The sequence below is a fragment of the Canis lupus genome, chromosome 10 (genome assembly GCF_003254725.2).
Source record: "Canis lupus dingo isolate Sandy chromosome 10, ASM325472v2, whole genome shotgun sequence".
In the NCBI taxonomy this organism is placed as follows: domain Eukaryota; kingdom Metazoa; phylum Chordata; class Mammalia; order Carnivora; family Canidae; genus Canis; species Canis lupus.
In genome coordinates, this window is record NC_064252.1 from 6,872,779 (window position 1) to 6,885,707 (window position 12,929).

Consider the following 12,929-nt stretch of genomic DNA (forward strand, 5'->3'; position numbering starts at 1 on the left):
GAACTAGGGGCAGGGGCAGGAGTGAGGGAAAGATTGGCTAAGGAAGTGCTGTTTGCACAGAATCTGTTTCTACTCATCTACCTTCCGTGTCACCTCTGGGTTCTGTTGTCTCTAAATGTTAAATTCTAATTGTGTTTGTTTGACTTTTGTTAGTTGTTTAGTTGGTTGTTTAAAAAAAATTAGAATTTTCAGGCCCCCTGGTGGCTAAGTCGGTTAAGTGTCTGTCTTCTGCTTGGGTCAGGATCCCGGTATCCTGAGACCGAGCCCTGGCTTCCTGCTCAGTAGGGAACCTGCTTCTCCCTCTCCCTCTGCGGCTCCCCGTGCTTGTTCTCTCTCTCTCTCTCTCTCTCTCTCTCTCTCTCTCTCTCTCTCTCTCTCTCTCTCTCTCTCTCTCCCTCTCTCTCTCAAATAAATAACTAAAATCTTTTTTAAAATTACGATTTGGGGTGCCTGGGTAGCTCGATTGGTTAAGTGTCTGACTCTTGATTTTGGCTCAGGTTGTGATCTTAAGGTCTTGAGATGAAGCCCTGCCTAGGGTTCCATACTCAACAGGGAGTCTGCTTGAGATTTCTCTCTCTTCCTCTGCCCCTCTCCACCCACTTACTCATGCTCTCTCTCAAATAAATAGATAAATCTTCAGAAGGAAAAAAAATTACAATTTGCTCACTATTTCCCAATGTCAATAAATTTCAGTAGACCTTCTACATTTATTTGTACTAGCATCATACCTCCATAGGAAAAAAAAATGTATTTTATTGGAATTGATTCCTATATAAATCCTATATATAAATCTAATATAGCTATAGTTAATGATTTACAGGTTGTTATATGGCCAATCCCTACTAGAAATATCTGGCTGTAAAAACAACAACAACAAAACTGTTTGAAACAAAGGCTTTTGGCCAGCCACGCTGAAAAAATTTCTCTCAGAGTAGTTAGTCCACTTTTTCAGTATTACTGAAACATTGATAAACTTAGGGAAGAATTTTGACCAGGTATCACAAGAAATTTGTACTGTGGATTTCTAAGAATAAATGTGTCCAATTTCTTTCGCAGCTGGCAGAAAGCATTAGGACTTCTTTCTTAATATTTTGTTGATTAATAATCCTTCTTCTTGGCAGACAGAGAAGAAAATTTCACCAAATAAAATTTTTAGACTTGCTTTAGTTTAATTCATCTCATGTTCCTTTGTACCTCCCCTCCTGCATTTTACCTTCCCAGGTCTAGTTCTGTATCCCTTGAGTTCCAAACTCTGAGGGTTCTTTACTTCATCTCTTTTTCCACACTGCTTCACTCCCCACCAATTCTCTTTGTCTTTCTCTCTCTTTCCATTCACCCATTCCAGCCTGAGGAGATTACAGTAATACACAGAAAGCAGCTCTCAGCCCTAGCTCACATATAAAGACAATGAGAAAAAAAAAAATCTGCTATATTTAGATCAATTAAAAGATTCATTCCTTTGTAACCTAAATACATAACCATAATTCATTTTCAAATTGTACAGTCATTTGTAGTTTAAAGTGAAACAACACCTCTGGGATGCCTGGGTGGCTTAGGGACACCTGGGTGGCTCAGTGGTTGAGCGTCTGCCTCTGGCTCAGGGAGTGATCCCGGATTCCTGGGATCGAGTCCCGCATTGGTCTCCCAGCATGGAGCCTACTTCTCCTCACTCTGCCTGTGTCTCTCGTGAATAAATTAATTTAAAAATAAATAATTAATTAATTAATTAACACCACCTCCATTTGTATGGTCCTCTTCCCTACTCAAGTCAACCTCAACCCCATATTAGTTTTAACTCGCATGTCATTCTCAATAGTAGAACCATTAGTAGCACATGAGTGTACATTGATACAGTGGGTGTTTTATGTAGTCATAAAATAGATACTCTCTATCCTTAGATAATTGCCATTACTACAGAAAAGATAGGCCAAAGAAAAATATACATAAAACAACTGCCACCTTCCCACGACACCACCAAAATAACTTGGTGATTAAGAAAAGCTAAATGTATTAAATATACCCCAGTAAGGGAGAACAGTGATTTGACAGAAGCTTAGTAGCCTCAGAAGGAGGAAGATAGCAAGTGATACTTCATAGGATATGGGAGTCTGAGTAAAAATGGCTTAGGACTCTTTTTTAAGACAGGGAATTATTTTCAGGATTGAGCAAAGTTTTTGACATAATAGCTTAGGGCTGGTGGTATGGTGGTCAATTTGTCCTTGGTTCTCTGGCACTTTCCCAGATTTAGCACTGAAATTTAGCATCCCAGGCATCTCTGTAGTCCTGAGCAAACCCAGACAGGTGGACACCCTAACTGGTGTGCACACACACCACTACAATGATTTTGAAGCAAGTCCTGATAACTAAGATTTTTTTTCATATGAAAATATTTCATAAGTTCTATAAGTGAACTATTTGCTCAAATAAACCATCTATTTCAGCTAGACAATATTCGCCAAGAGGAGTGAGCTGTTTATTCAGATTAACCGGTTTGCAGGAATTTCCTGAAATAAACAATGTTAGTTATTTACAGCCTTATCATCTTGACCAAGAATTTACTAAAACAAGAAAAAAGTCACGTTAGTGTAGATGGCCTGAGTTCCCAGTCCTGATACTTAAGTTATGTGGCTATGGGTGGCCTCAATTCCCAGATCTACCTCGCTAAGAAATATATCAGCCGTAACATAAATTCATTTTTTAATACTGATAAGAATTCAACCAGCAAATATGCACTAACCACCTAAAATATGCCAGACCCTGTTGTAGGCACCAGAGACACTATGAAAAGTAAATTTGTGGAGTGACCCAAGGCTGGCGATGCATTACCATCTACAAACACATACTAAGCAGCTATTAGCCTTAAGGTCATACAGTACAGATTAGTGACTGAAGACAATGTACTCTTCCTGCCCTAGTCTCATCTAATTCTGATAATAAACATTTTATTTTCATCGAAATTGCTGAGTTTCCTTTAAAATTTAGGCAAATCATTCACATCTGAAAAAATGGCTCTCTGTCTCATGTTTTCCTTCTATATCAGAAGTAACACAGGGGCAACCTGGCTGGCTCAGTTGGTAGAGCATGGGACTCTTGAACTCGCCCCACATTGGGTGTGGAACCTACTTTTAAAAAAAATAGTAGCACCATCCTTTAGCTAGAAAATTATGAAGTTTTCTTTGATTCCTATGACTCAAAGCTGATACTTCCTCAGTACTGTGCCTTAACTGCTTCTAAACAATGATGACTTCAAATTCAAATTATTATGACTTTATTACCATTTAAAAATGCTTGGTTTTCTTTTTAAAATATTACTCTAAAGACTCTTAATGACAACAACAAAAGCCAAATCTTAAATAAAACAAAGAACACATCATATTTTTCTAGGAGAAAAGACCGAAAATGAGAATCTGTAAGTAAAGGCATTTTCACCCCTTCACTTAGTGGCAGTTTTGAATAAGAACATATCGTGGTTGGAAATACACAATTATTCCATTGATTGTGCTCAAAGTACTTTGGGAACTTCTTTGGAACTGCCTTCAAAGTTTGTACTCCTGTGTTTTATAACCTCAACCATGGCATCCTTTGATAATGGACTTAATTTGGAGGAACAATCAAACATTGTTCAGAGACAAATTGGAAATTGGATCATTAAGATCTATAATTCAACTCAAGAAGTCTGTCTCTAGGATCTGATATTGTTAAGTAAAACAGAGTAGGGACGCCTGGATGGCTCAGCAGTTGAGCATCTGCCTTTGGCTCAGATCGTGATCCTGGGATCCTGGGATCCTGGGATCAAGTCCCACATTGGGCTCCCTGCATGGAGCCAGCTTCTCCCTCTGCCTGTGTCTCTGCCTCTCTCTGTGTGTCTCTCATGAATGAATGAATAAATAAATAAATAAATAAATAAATAAATAAATAAATAAATAAATCTTTAAAAAAAAAAAAAAAAGATGAGATGAGATGAAGGCCCAGGACATAGCTAAGATGATGTCAAGAATACAAAACTGAGAACAGATGCAGGAATTTTAGTCTAGCTCAGATACCAAGAAAGTATGACCTTTAGTCAAGTCACCTCACCCCTCTGGACCTAGATTTCCTTCCAGCCATAAAATTTTCTTTTTTTTTTTTTTTTTAAATTTTCTTTATCAAATTACCTAGATGTCACTATGGAAGACAAAGGCCTGACCCCAAGAACAAAAAATTCTGGAAAGGTAAGTTGTTTGCTAACAGAGGAGATGGAAACTTTTTCCAGAAAAGTTAAGAAGACTGCATCAGGTTAGAGAGTTGAATCAGCCAGGACACAGCAAGTGAAGACACAGATGACCTACTCGGGGCTTGTGTCCTACAAGCTCTCTGGCTACCAAGACTGCCGAACAAGTTGAACAAACAGTGCTAGACGCAGAGTGCCTGGCTGGCTCAGTCAGTAGAGCAATGACCTCTTGATCTCAAGGTCATGAGTTTAAGCCCCATGTTGGGCATAGATATTACTTCAAGAAAATACTAAATGCAACTGACAAAAAATTATAACCCAACTTCACAAGGGCTTGACAAAGAAAGTTGATTGACACAATTTGACAGCCTCTGTTTGTCAAAAGACTATATGCTTGCATGCACTCCAGTCATATCACAGTAATAAAACTTAATTTTCTCAAATATTTTTATTGCTGTAATGTATACATAATGAAGTTTGCTATTCAAACCATCTCTAAGTGTATCACTGACAGGCATTGGTTACATTCGTGATGTTGTGCCACGACCACCACTTAACTTTTTTTTTTTCAAGATTTTCTTTTTTAGGGCACCTGGGTGGCTCAGCGGTTGAGCATCTGCCTTTGGTTCAGGTCATGATTCTGGGGTCTCAGGATCGAGTCCCACATGGGGCTCCCAACAGGGAGCCTGCTTCTCCCTCTGCCTGTGTCTCTACCTCTCTCTGTGTCTCTCATGAATAAATAAAATCTTTTAATTTTTTTTTTTTTTTTAGTAATCTGTACACCCAACCTGGTGCTCAAATTCACAACCTGGAGACGGAGAGCCCATACACCACCGACTGAGCCAGCCAGGCCTCTACCACTTAGTATTTTTTAATGGACATGTATATTCATTCCTCTGTAATGTTGCAGGCCCTGTGGTAAGCGCTGGGAACAAAAGCAAAAGCATGGACCCTGCCTTCATGGATCACGGTGGGTGCTGTTTTGGATTTTTGGTCTGTTTGGTGTTTTTTCTTTACGGTCAGATAATAGATAAGTTTGTGTGCACGTGGGGAGGAAGACAGGGTTGAAAGGGGCCGTGGGCACTCTGCGGAGGTCGAGCAGCAGCGCGTGGGCTCCCAATGCCCAGTTCCAAAGACGGATGCCCACACGGTAGGAAAGCCAGAGACGGGGGCGCTTGGGGGGCTCAGTGGGCTGTGCCCAGGTCATGATCCCAGGGTCCTGGGATCGAGCCCCACATCTGGCTCCCCGCTCACTGCAGAGCCTGCCTCTCCCTCTCCCCCACGCTTGTGCTCTCTCAGTCGCTCTCTCTGTCTCTCTCTCTCTCAAATAAATAAATAAAATCTTTAAAAAAAAAAAAAAGGAAAAAAAGCGAGAGAAAGAAAAAAGCCTGCAGAGGGCGGGAGGCTTGGAAGGAGCTGAGAGCGGGGGCGGGGCCTGGGCGGGGCCTGCGCGGGGGCGGGGCCTGGGCGGGGCCTCGCGGGGGCGGGGCCTGCGCGGGACCTGCACGGGGCGGGGCCTGGGGTTGGGGGCGGGGCCTGCGCGGGGGCGGGGCCTGCGCGGGGGCGGGCCGATTCTGGCGACTCCCTTCCCCGCGGCCGGGGCCTGCACCTGCCCCCGGAGCCCGCAGGGCCGCGGCGGAGCGCCGGCGTCCTCCCCGGCCGGGCCCGGGGTGGCGGTGGCCGACGGAGAGCCGCAGTGGGATGCGGCTGACGCGGAAGCGGCTCTGCTCGTTTCTCATCGCCCTGTACTGCCTCTTCTCCCTGTACGCCGCCTTCCACGTCTTCCTGGGGCGCCGCCGCCGGGCGCCGGCCGCGTCTACGCGGGGCCTCAGGAAGGGGGCGGCCCCCGCGCGGGAGAGGCGCGGCCGAGGTAGGACGCCGGGCGGCCGCGGGCCCCAGGGGCGGGTCCGGGAGGGCCCGGGGCTCCGGGGGCTCCTACCTCCTGCGGCTGAGGGCGGCGGGCCGGGCCGGGCCCGGGAGCGTGTGCGGCCGTGTCGGCCCCCTGTCCCCGGACCTCGCCCCCCTCCCCGGACCTCGCCCGCCCTCCCGGGAGCTCGCCCGCCCTCCCCGGACCTCGCCCCCCGCCCCCGGGAGCTCGCCCCCCGCCCTCCCCGGACCTCGCCCCCCGCCCCGAAGCTCGTCCCCCCCCTCCCGGGAGCTCGCCCGCCCTCCCCGGACCCAGGGCTTGACCCCGGGGTCACGGGATCGAGTCCCGCGTCAGGCTCCCTGCATGGAGCCTGCTTCTCCCTGGGCCTGTGTCCCTGGCCTCTCTGTGTGTCTCTCAGGAATAAATGCACAAAATCTTAAAAAGAAAAAAAAAAGAAAAAAGAAAGAAAGAAAGAAAGAAAGAAAGAAAGAAAGAAAGAAAGAAAGAAAGAAAGAAAGAAAGAAGAAAGAAAAGAAAGAAAAAGAAAAGAAAGAAAAAAATCAGACTCCTCTCTCCCTCTTTTCAGAGTTTTGCACAATAAATAGTATCTGAAATAGTGTCAGAATCAGACTCCGACTCCTCTCGCCCTCTTTTCGGACTTTTGCACAATAGTACCTAAAACTTACGTTCTGCAGTCAAGTGTTCAGAGATACAGTCAATGTAAAATTGAAACTTATCCAGTGATTTTTAGAAGGTTTCGTCTGGGAGAGAGAATTTTGTGTCTCCTGTTAACATTCTAAGATCGTTCAGAATAAAGATTTAATAAAGATTAAATTCTGATTTCCTTTAATTGTACGTGTTTGACCAGTCCAAATGCAGTTGCTTTGCCTCTAGGAAAACTGAAATTATCACCCTCGTATCTAATTTAAATGGCATGAATTCATCTACAACTGCAGGTCCACCTTACTGACAAACACTGTTACTCTTTTTAAAACAGAACAATCTACTTTGGGAAGTGAAGAATGGAATCCTTGGGAAGGAGATGAAAAAAATGAGCAACAACACAGATTTAAAACTAGTCTTCAAATATTAAATAAATCCACGAAAGGGAAAACAGACTTCCATGTACAAATCTGGGGCAAAGCTGCCATTGGTAAGTTAATGTATAGAACTAAGGGATGTAAAAAGAATTTCTCAAATGTACTTTATTAACATTAAATTCAATTCATTTTAATACATTTAGTTTATTTCATTGTTAAGCATTGTGATATATTTTTTGCTTAATATTTCATTTCTCCTTTCAGTTAGACAATATCTATGTAAATACACAAACACGAATATTCTATTGTTGGTCTTTTGCAGAGTACAGCTTTATTTGTAGATACAAAGTAGAATGTAAGCATCCTTATATAGAAATGGCTATGTCAACTGAATTTTCATTATGTATGTATTAATTGGACACTTGAGACACAAGTAAGTATAAGAGGTGGCCCCTGACTTGCCAAAAAAATTTGGGAAACATTGAACTGAACAAAGTTAAACAAGGTTCTTTATTGCAGGCCATTCTCAGAGCCTTTACATGCCAGTGTTCATTATAAATGTGTAAAAAAGAGATACAATATATAGTCGATTAAACTTGAATACCCACAAAAGCATTTTTGCTCCGAGTACCATGAGATTCTTGTGTTCCAAGTTATATACTATGCTCAGAGAATGGGACCCTCAATGAGGGCTACAAGAGTCAGACAGAATTTAATGAATTAAAAGGGGCTTTGTTGGGCCTTTAAACATGAGTTGGATTTATCCACAGTGAGGGATATGGATAGAAAGGACCAGATGAGAAGAAAGTAATCAGAGAATGATGCTTTGCCCTTAGTACGTTTCATAAAGTCCTTCACACTTGCATGCAAATATACATCCTTGAAGAATTTGGCTGACCTCCAAATTTCCAGTAACTAGACTGAGGCTCCAGTCATCAAGTTCTGGCAACTTTCTTCTTTATAAGATCTCTGGTATTCATCTCATCCTTTAAATTCTCACTTCCCCATTCTAGTTTTTCATTAAATCTACATCTTAACAAGTTTTCATGTCTCCAGACTTTTCTTTTTGCAATTCAGTAAGCACAAAATGACTAGATGAGTTTTATCAAGCACTGCTTTTCCTCAATCTATTTCCCAGGCATATAGGATTCCAATTCTATTCTTATTCAAAAAGGAAGAAGGGGGGGGTGCCTGGGTGACTCAGTTATGTGTCAGACTCTTGATTTTGTTCAGGTCATGATCTCAGGGTCCTGAGATTGAGCACCATGTCCAGTCTGTGCTCAGTGCAGAGTTGGCTTAGGATTCTCTTTCTCCCTCTCCTTCTGCGCCTCTCCCCCACTTCAGGTCATGATCCTGCAGGGAGTCTGCTTCTCCCTCTATCTCTCCCCATTGCTTGTGTTTCTCTCTCTCTCTTTCTCTCTCTTTCTTTCTTTCTCTCTCTCATTCTTACTCTCAAATCAATAAATAAAGTCCTTAAATTAAAAAAGGGAAGGGGGATCCCTGGGTGCCGCAGCAGTTTGGCGCCTGCCTTTGGCCCAGGGCGCGATCCTGGAGACCCAGGATCGAATCCCACATCGGGCTCCCGGTGCATGGAGCCTGCTTCTCCCTCTGCCTGTGTCTCTGCCTCTCTCTCTCTCTCTCTCTCTCTCTCTCTCTCTCTCTCTCTCTGTTACTATCATAAATAAAAATTTAAAAAAAAAAGGGAAAGAAAATGAAGTCATTGATCCAAGCAATTCTAAATTCTAACCAGGCAAATTGTTAGGTTTCAAGGCCTGGGAATAAGCTGTAGCTCAAAATTTGCTTCTGGTCTTGCAGCTCTACGTTTGCAGTAATCCTTCCTTTGTCATAAATGGTAGCATGTGCTTGCAGCTCAGTAGTTTTATCAGCCGGTATCCTGCTGATAGGATTTTGGGAATCCAATACCCTTCTTTCATTTCAACATCTCTCTATCCCATTTAGTCTAAGCCAGCAGTGTTTCTACTGATACAACCTTTTCAAGAGCCTTGTGGGTCTCCTATGTATGTTACATGGATTCACTCCATTAGACAAGAGCCCCTCCAGGTCTTTCCTAGATAATCTTGCCTCTGTTTCTGGCTTCTTGCTGAGATGGCTGAGGAGACCCATAAATTACACACCTACTGTCCTCAAAGAACCCTCTATGTGACTGAATATTTTAACCTTTTTATCCTTTTAAGGCACTAGCAAAAAGATACTCAGCTACATCCATCACCTTCTTTCAGAACATGCTTTCCTGACAGTGAGTCTTCTCTAATTTTCCACCCTTTTGCAATTGAACAGACCAAGAATTTCCCAAATCACCAAGTCCTGGCTCCTTCTTGTTTAACAGCGCCTCCCTCAATCACTCTTTCTTCTTATATTTACTATAATCATCAAGAAGAAACCAAGCCATAGCTTCAACACTGTTTGGAAATCTCTTTACCTAAATATCCAAGCTTATCATTTACAGCTTCCACTTTCCATATAACTTCTGGACACAGTTCAGCTAAGCTTTCTGGTGCTATTATAACCAGAATCCCCTTCTCTCCAGCTTCTAATAGCATATTCCTCATTTCCTTCTGAGTCCTCACCAGCAGCACTTTGAACATTCATATTAATCCTGACAGTCTACTTAGATGTTTATAAAAACAATATAGGCTTTATTTCTATTGTGCTTTTTTCTTCTGAGTTCTCACTAGCTAAGTCACTAACACCCATACTTCTATCTATAACCCGACCAAGGCAATCTAATCTAGGATTTTTATTTTTATTTTTTTATTTTTTTTTATTTTTTTATGATAGTCACAGAGAGAGCGAGAGAGAGGCAGAGACATAGGCAGAGGGAGAAGCAGGCTCCATGCACCGGGAGCCCGACGTGGGATTCGATCCCGGGTCTCCAGGATCGCGCCCTAGGCCAAAGGCAGGCGCCAAACCTCTGCGCCACCCAGGGATCCCTAATCTAGGATTTTTAAACATGCTCCTCAAAGTTCTTCCAGCCTCTTCCCATTACCCAATTCCAAAGCCACTTCCAGATTTTTAAGCATTTGTTAAAGCAGTATCTCATTTCCAGGCTCCAGAATGAATAGTCTCCTATAGCTGCCATATCTAGTTACCAAAAATTTAAGTGAATTAAAACAACGCAAATTTATTATCTTTTTTTTTTTAATCAAGATGTAATTGACATATGACATTATATTAGTTTCAGGTATACAACATAGGGGTTTGAGTTATTATATTTTATGAAGTGATCAACATGATAATTCTAGTTAGTATCTATCATCGCACACACCCTTTTTTTTTCATGTGATGAGAACTTTTAAGATCTATCCTCTTGGGCAGCCTGGGTGGCTCAGCAGTTTAGTGCCTGCCTTCGACCCAGGGCCTGATCCTGGAGACCTGGGATCGAGCCCCATGTCAGTCTCCCTGCATGGAGTCTGCTTCTCCCTCTGCCTGTGTCTCTCTGCCTCTTTCTTTCTCTCTCTCTCTCTCTGTCTCTTGTGAATGAATAAATAAAATCTTTAATTAAAAAAAATCTATCCTCTTAGCAATTGTCATATATAAAACAGTATTATTAACTATAGTCACCATAAACTTACAATCTTAAATTTCTGAAGGTAGAAATCTCAAATGTGTCCACATGGCTGTATTCTTTTTGGAGGCTCTAAGAGGAGGATCCGTTGCCTTGACTTTTGCAGCTTCTTGAGGCTACCCACATTCCTTGACTCACAGCCCAGCATCATTCTGACTTCTGCTTCCATCCTCATGCCTCCTTCCCTTACTCTGACACTCCTTTCTCCCTCTTGGTGAGGACGCTTATGATTATATAGGGCCCATCCAGATAATCTAGGATAACCTCCCCACCTCAGCATCCTTAATCACATACAGAAAATTTCTTTTGCTATGTAAGGTAATGTATTCGTAGATTCTAGAGATTACATCTTTGGGCATCTTGGGTGGACAGGGAAGCATTATTGGGCCACCACATGTGGAAAGCTTTATCTGATTGGCCAGGTGTCTAAACACGGTTATTTTGTATCCTTTAGTACCAGGGCATAATGAGAATGGAACAAAGCATATCTGTCAATGTAAGTAAAACAGGGCCCCCAGATTATTTCATTCTGCTTTCAGAGATTTCATTCAGGTGAATTCACAGGAAAATATCAAGGGCTGCCCTGAGGAGGAAGATGCAATGGCATTTGTCTGCAGGGACATCATGCAATGAGGCATGTGTGTTCACATCAGGAGGAGTTACTATCTCCTTGATATATTGACTCTGTACGTATATATGTGAGCTCCTCTGGCTGTGTTTGGCACAAAGTCATGAATTCCCCTAGGTTGCTATAATACAGAAACCATTCTAATCATATAGTAACTTACATTATAACAGATTTCAGGTTAAAGTAGACAGTAAAAGTCCAGGGATAATTAGGGGTTTCTCAAACTTAGAGTAAGAGAAGTTATTGTCTTTAATATAACCCACATTTTGCCACATTTCACACTGACAACCTCTGAATTCTCTCTTACATTAATTGCCATATTGATACTTTTGAGCTATTTCTTAGCAGAACTGCCTGCCAAGGGACAAAAAAGGAATACAGTCTCCTTTCCTGATCAAATTATATACATGGGCAGAACATCTCATCTCACACATGAGAATAAACCAGACAGTAAATGGGTTTTTTTGTTTGTTTTTCTTTACCAGGTTTGTATCTCTGGGAGCATATTTTCGAAGGTTCACTTGATCCCACTGATGTGACTGCTCAGTGGAGAGAAGGAAATTCAGTTGTAGGAAGAACACATTACAGGTATTAATTGTGCAACATTAACATTTGCTGTGTTTCTATATAATGTTTTATATAAATACTAGAAGAAAAATAAGAGGAAAACACATTTAGAGACAGCATTTCTACTTCAATTTGTGAAGAATAGAAAATAGAAAAGTAAATAATAGTAAAAATACTAAAATAGTAAATAGTAAAATAGTAAAAATAGTAAAATAGAAAAGTAAATCTCATGAAAATAGATTTTCTCATGAAAATAGTAAAAATAGTAAAATAGTAAATAGTAAAATAGTAAAAATAGAAAAGTAAATCTCATGAAACTCTACTGTAGTTAAAGTTCACTGGAACATTTTACAAAATACTTCCTTTTTTAAGTTTTGTCTGTTTCATTTTTATCAAAACATTTATGATTATATGGGGAAGTTCATGCTCCAAATTTTGTAACATTTGGTTGTTGATAAGCATTTAATATTCCACATTTTGAAGGAATAATATATAAACTTAAAAGTACTTTCATTTTTGTCTTCTAGTCACGTTCACCTATTTTATAATACTCAAGTGGTATCAAAGCTATTCTTATGAGTTGTGAAAATTTTATAAAAATATATATGAGTTCTTTCATGATTTGATGGTATAGATTACAACTTTATTGCAATTACTCAGAAATCTGTTTTTAGATTCAGTGAAACCAATGTATCGTTAAGGCTTTTTGAGTTTTTATCTTTATAAAACTTTTATCGATGATCTCTTATTTCTAAAGCTATTTAAATAGGTAGAAAGCTGTGTGGTTAATCTCAATTTCATCTGAATTTTCTCTGCTCCTTTAATTCTTTGTTTGCTTTATACACACTTACAAAGCAATTTCATTTCATGTATCTTTTCAAAGTAATCATTCTTGAGAAGTAAACAGATTTTTATAGCTTTTAAAGATTTTATTTATTTTAAAGATTTTATTCATTTATTTTTAAGTAACCTCTATACCCATCATGACCCCAAGATCAAGAGTCACAAACTCCTCCAGATGAGCCAGCCAA

General features: G+C 41.2%; 1 protein-coding gene across 2 annotated transcripts in view; it reads left to right on the top strand.

Moving 5' to 3' along the window:
• Nucleotides 1–5,791: 5,791 nt before the first annotated feature.
• The window catches only part of RXYLT1 (ribitol xylosyltransferase 1), a 30,609-nt gene continuing 23,471 nt past the window's right edge, over nucleotides 5,792–12,929 (top strand). Inside the window, exons 1-3 of one of the 2 annotated variants that reach the window (XM_049115728.1) lie at nucleotides 5,792–6,080; nucleotides 7,075–7,230; nucleotides 11,817–11,919. In XM_049115728.1, the coding sequence (XP_048971685.1) occupies nucleotides 5,912–6,080; nucleotides 7,075–7,230; nucleotides 11,817–11,919 (428 nt within the window). In that variant the 5' untranslated portion in view covers nucleotides 5,792–5,911. Of the gene's footprint in view, nucleotides 6,081–7,074; nucleotides 7,231–11,816; nucleotides 11,920–12,929 lie in introns of those variants that run through there. The other variant, XM_025476751.3, reaches the window with a different exon arrangement.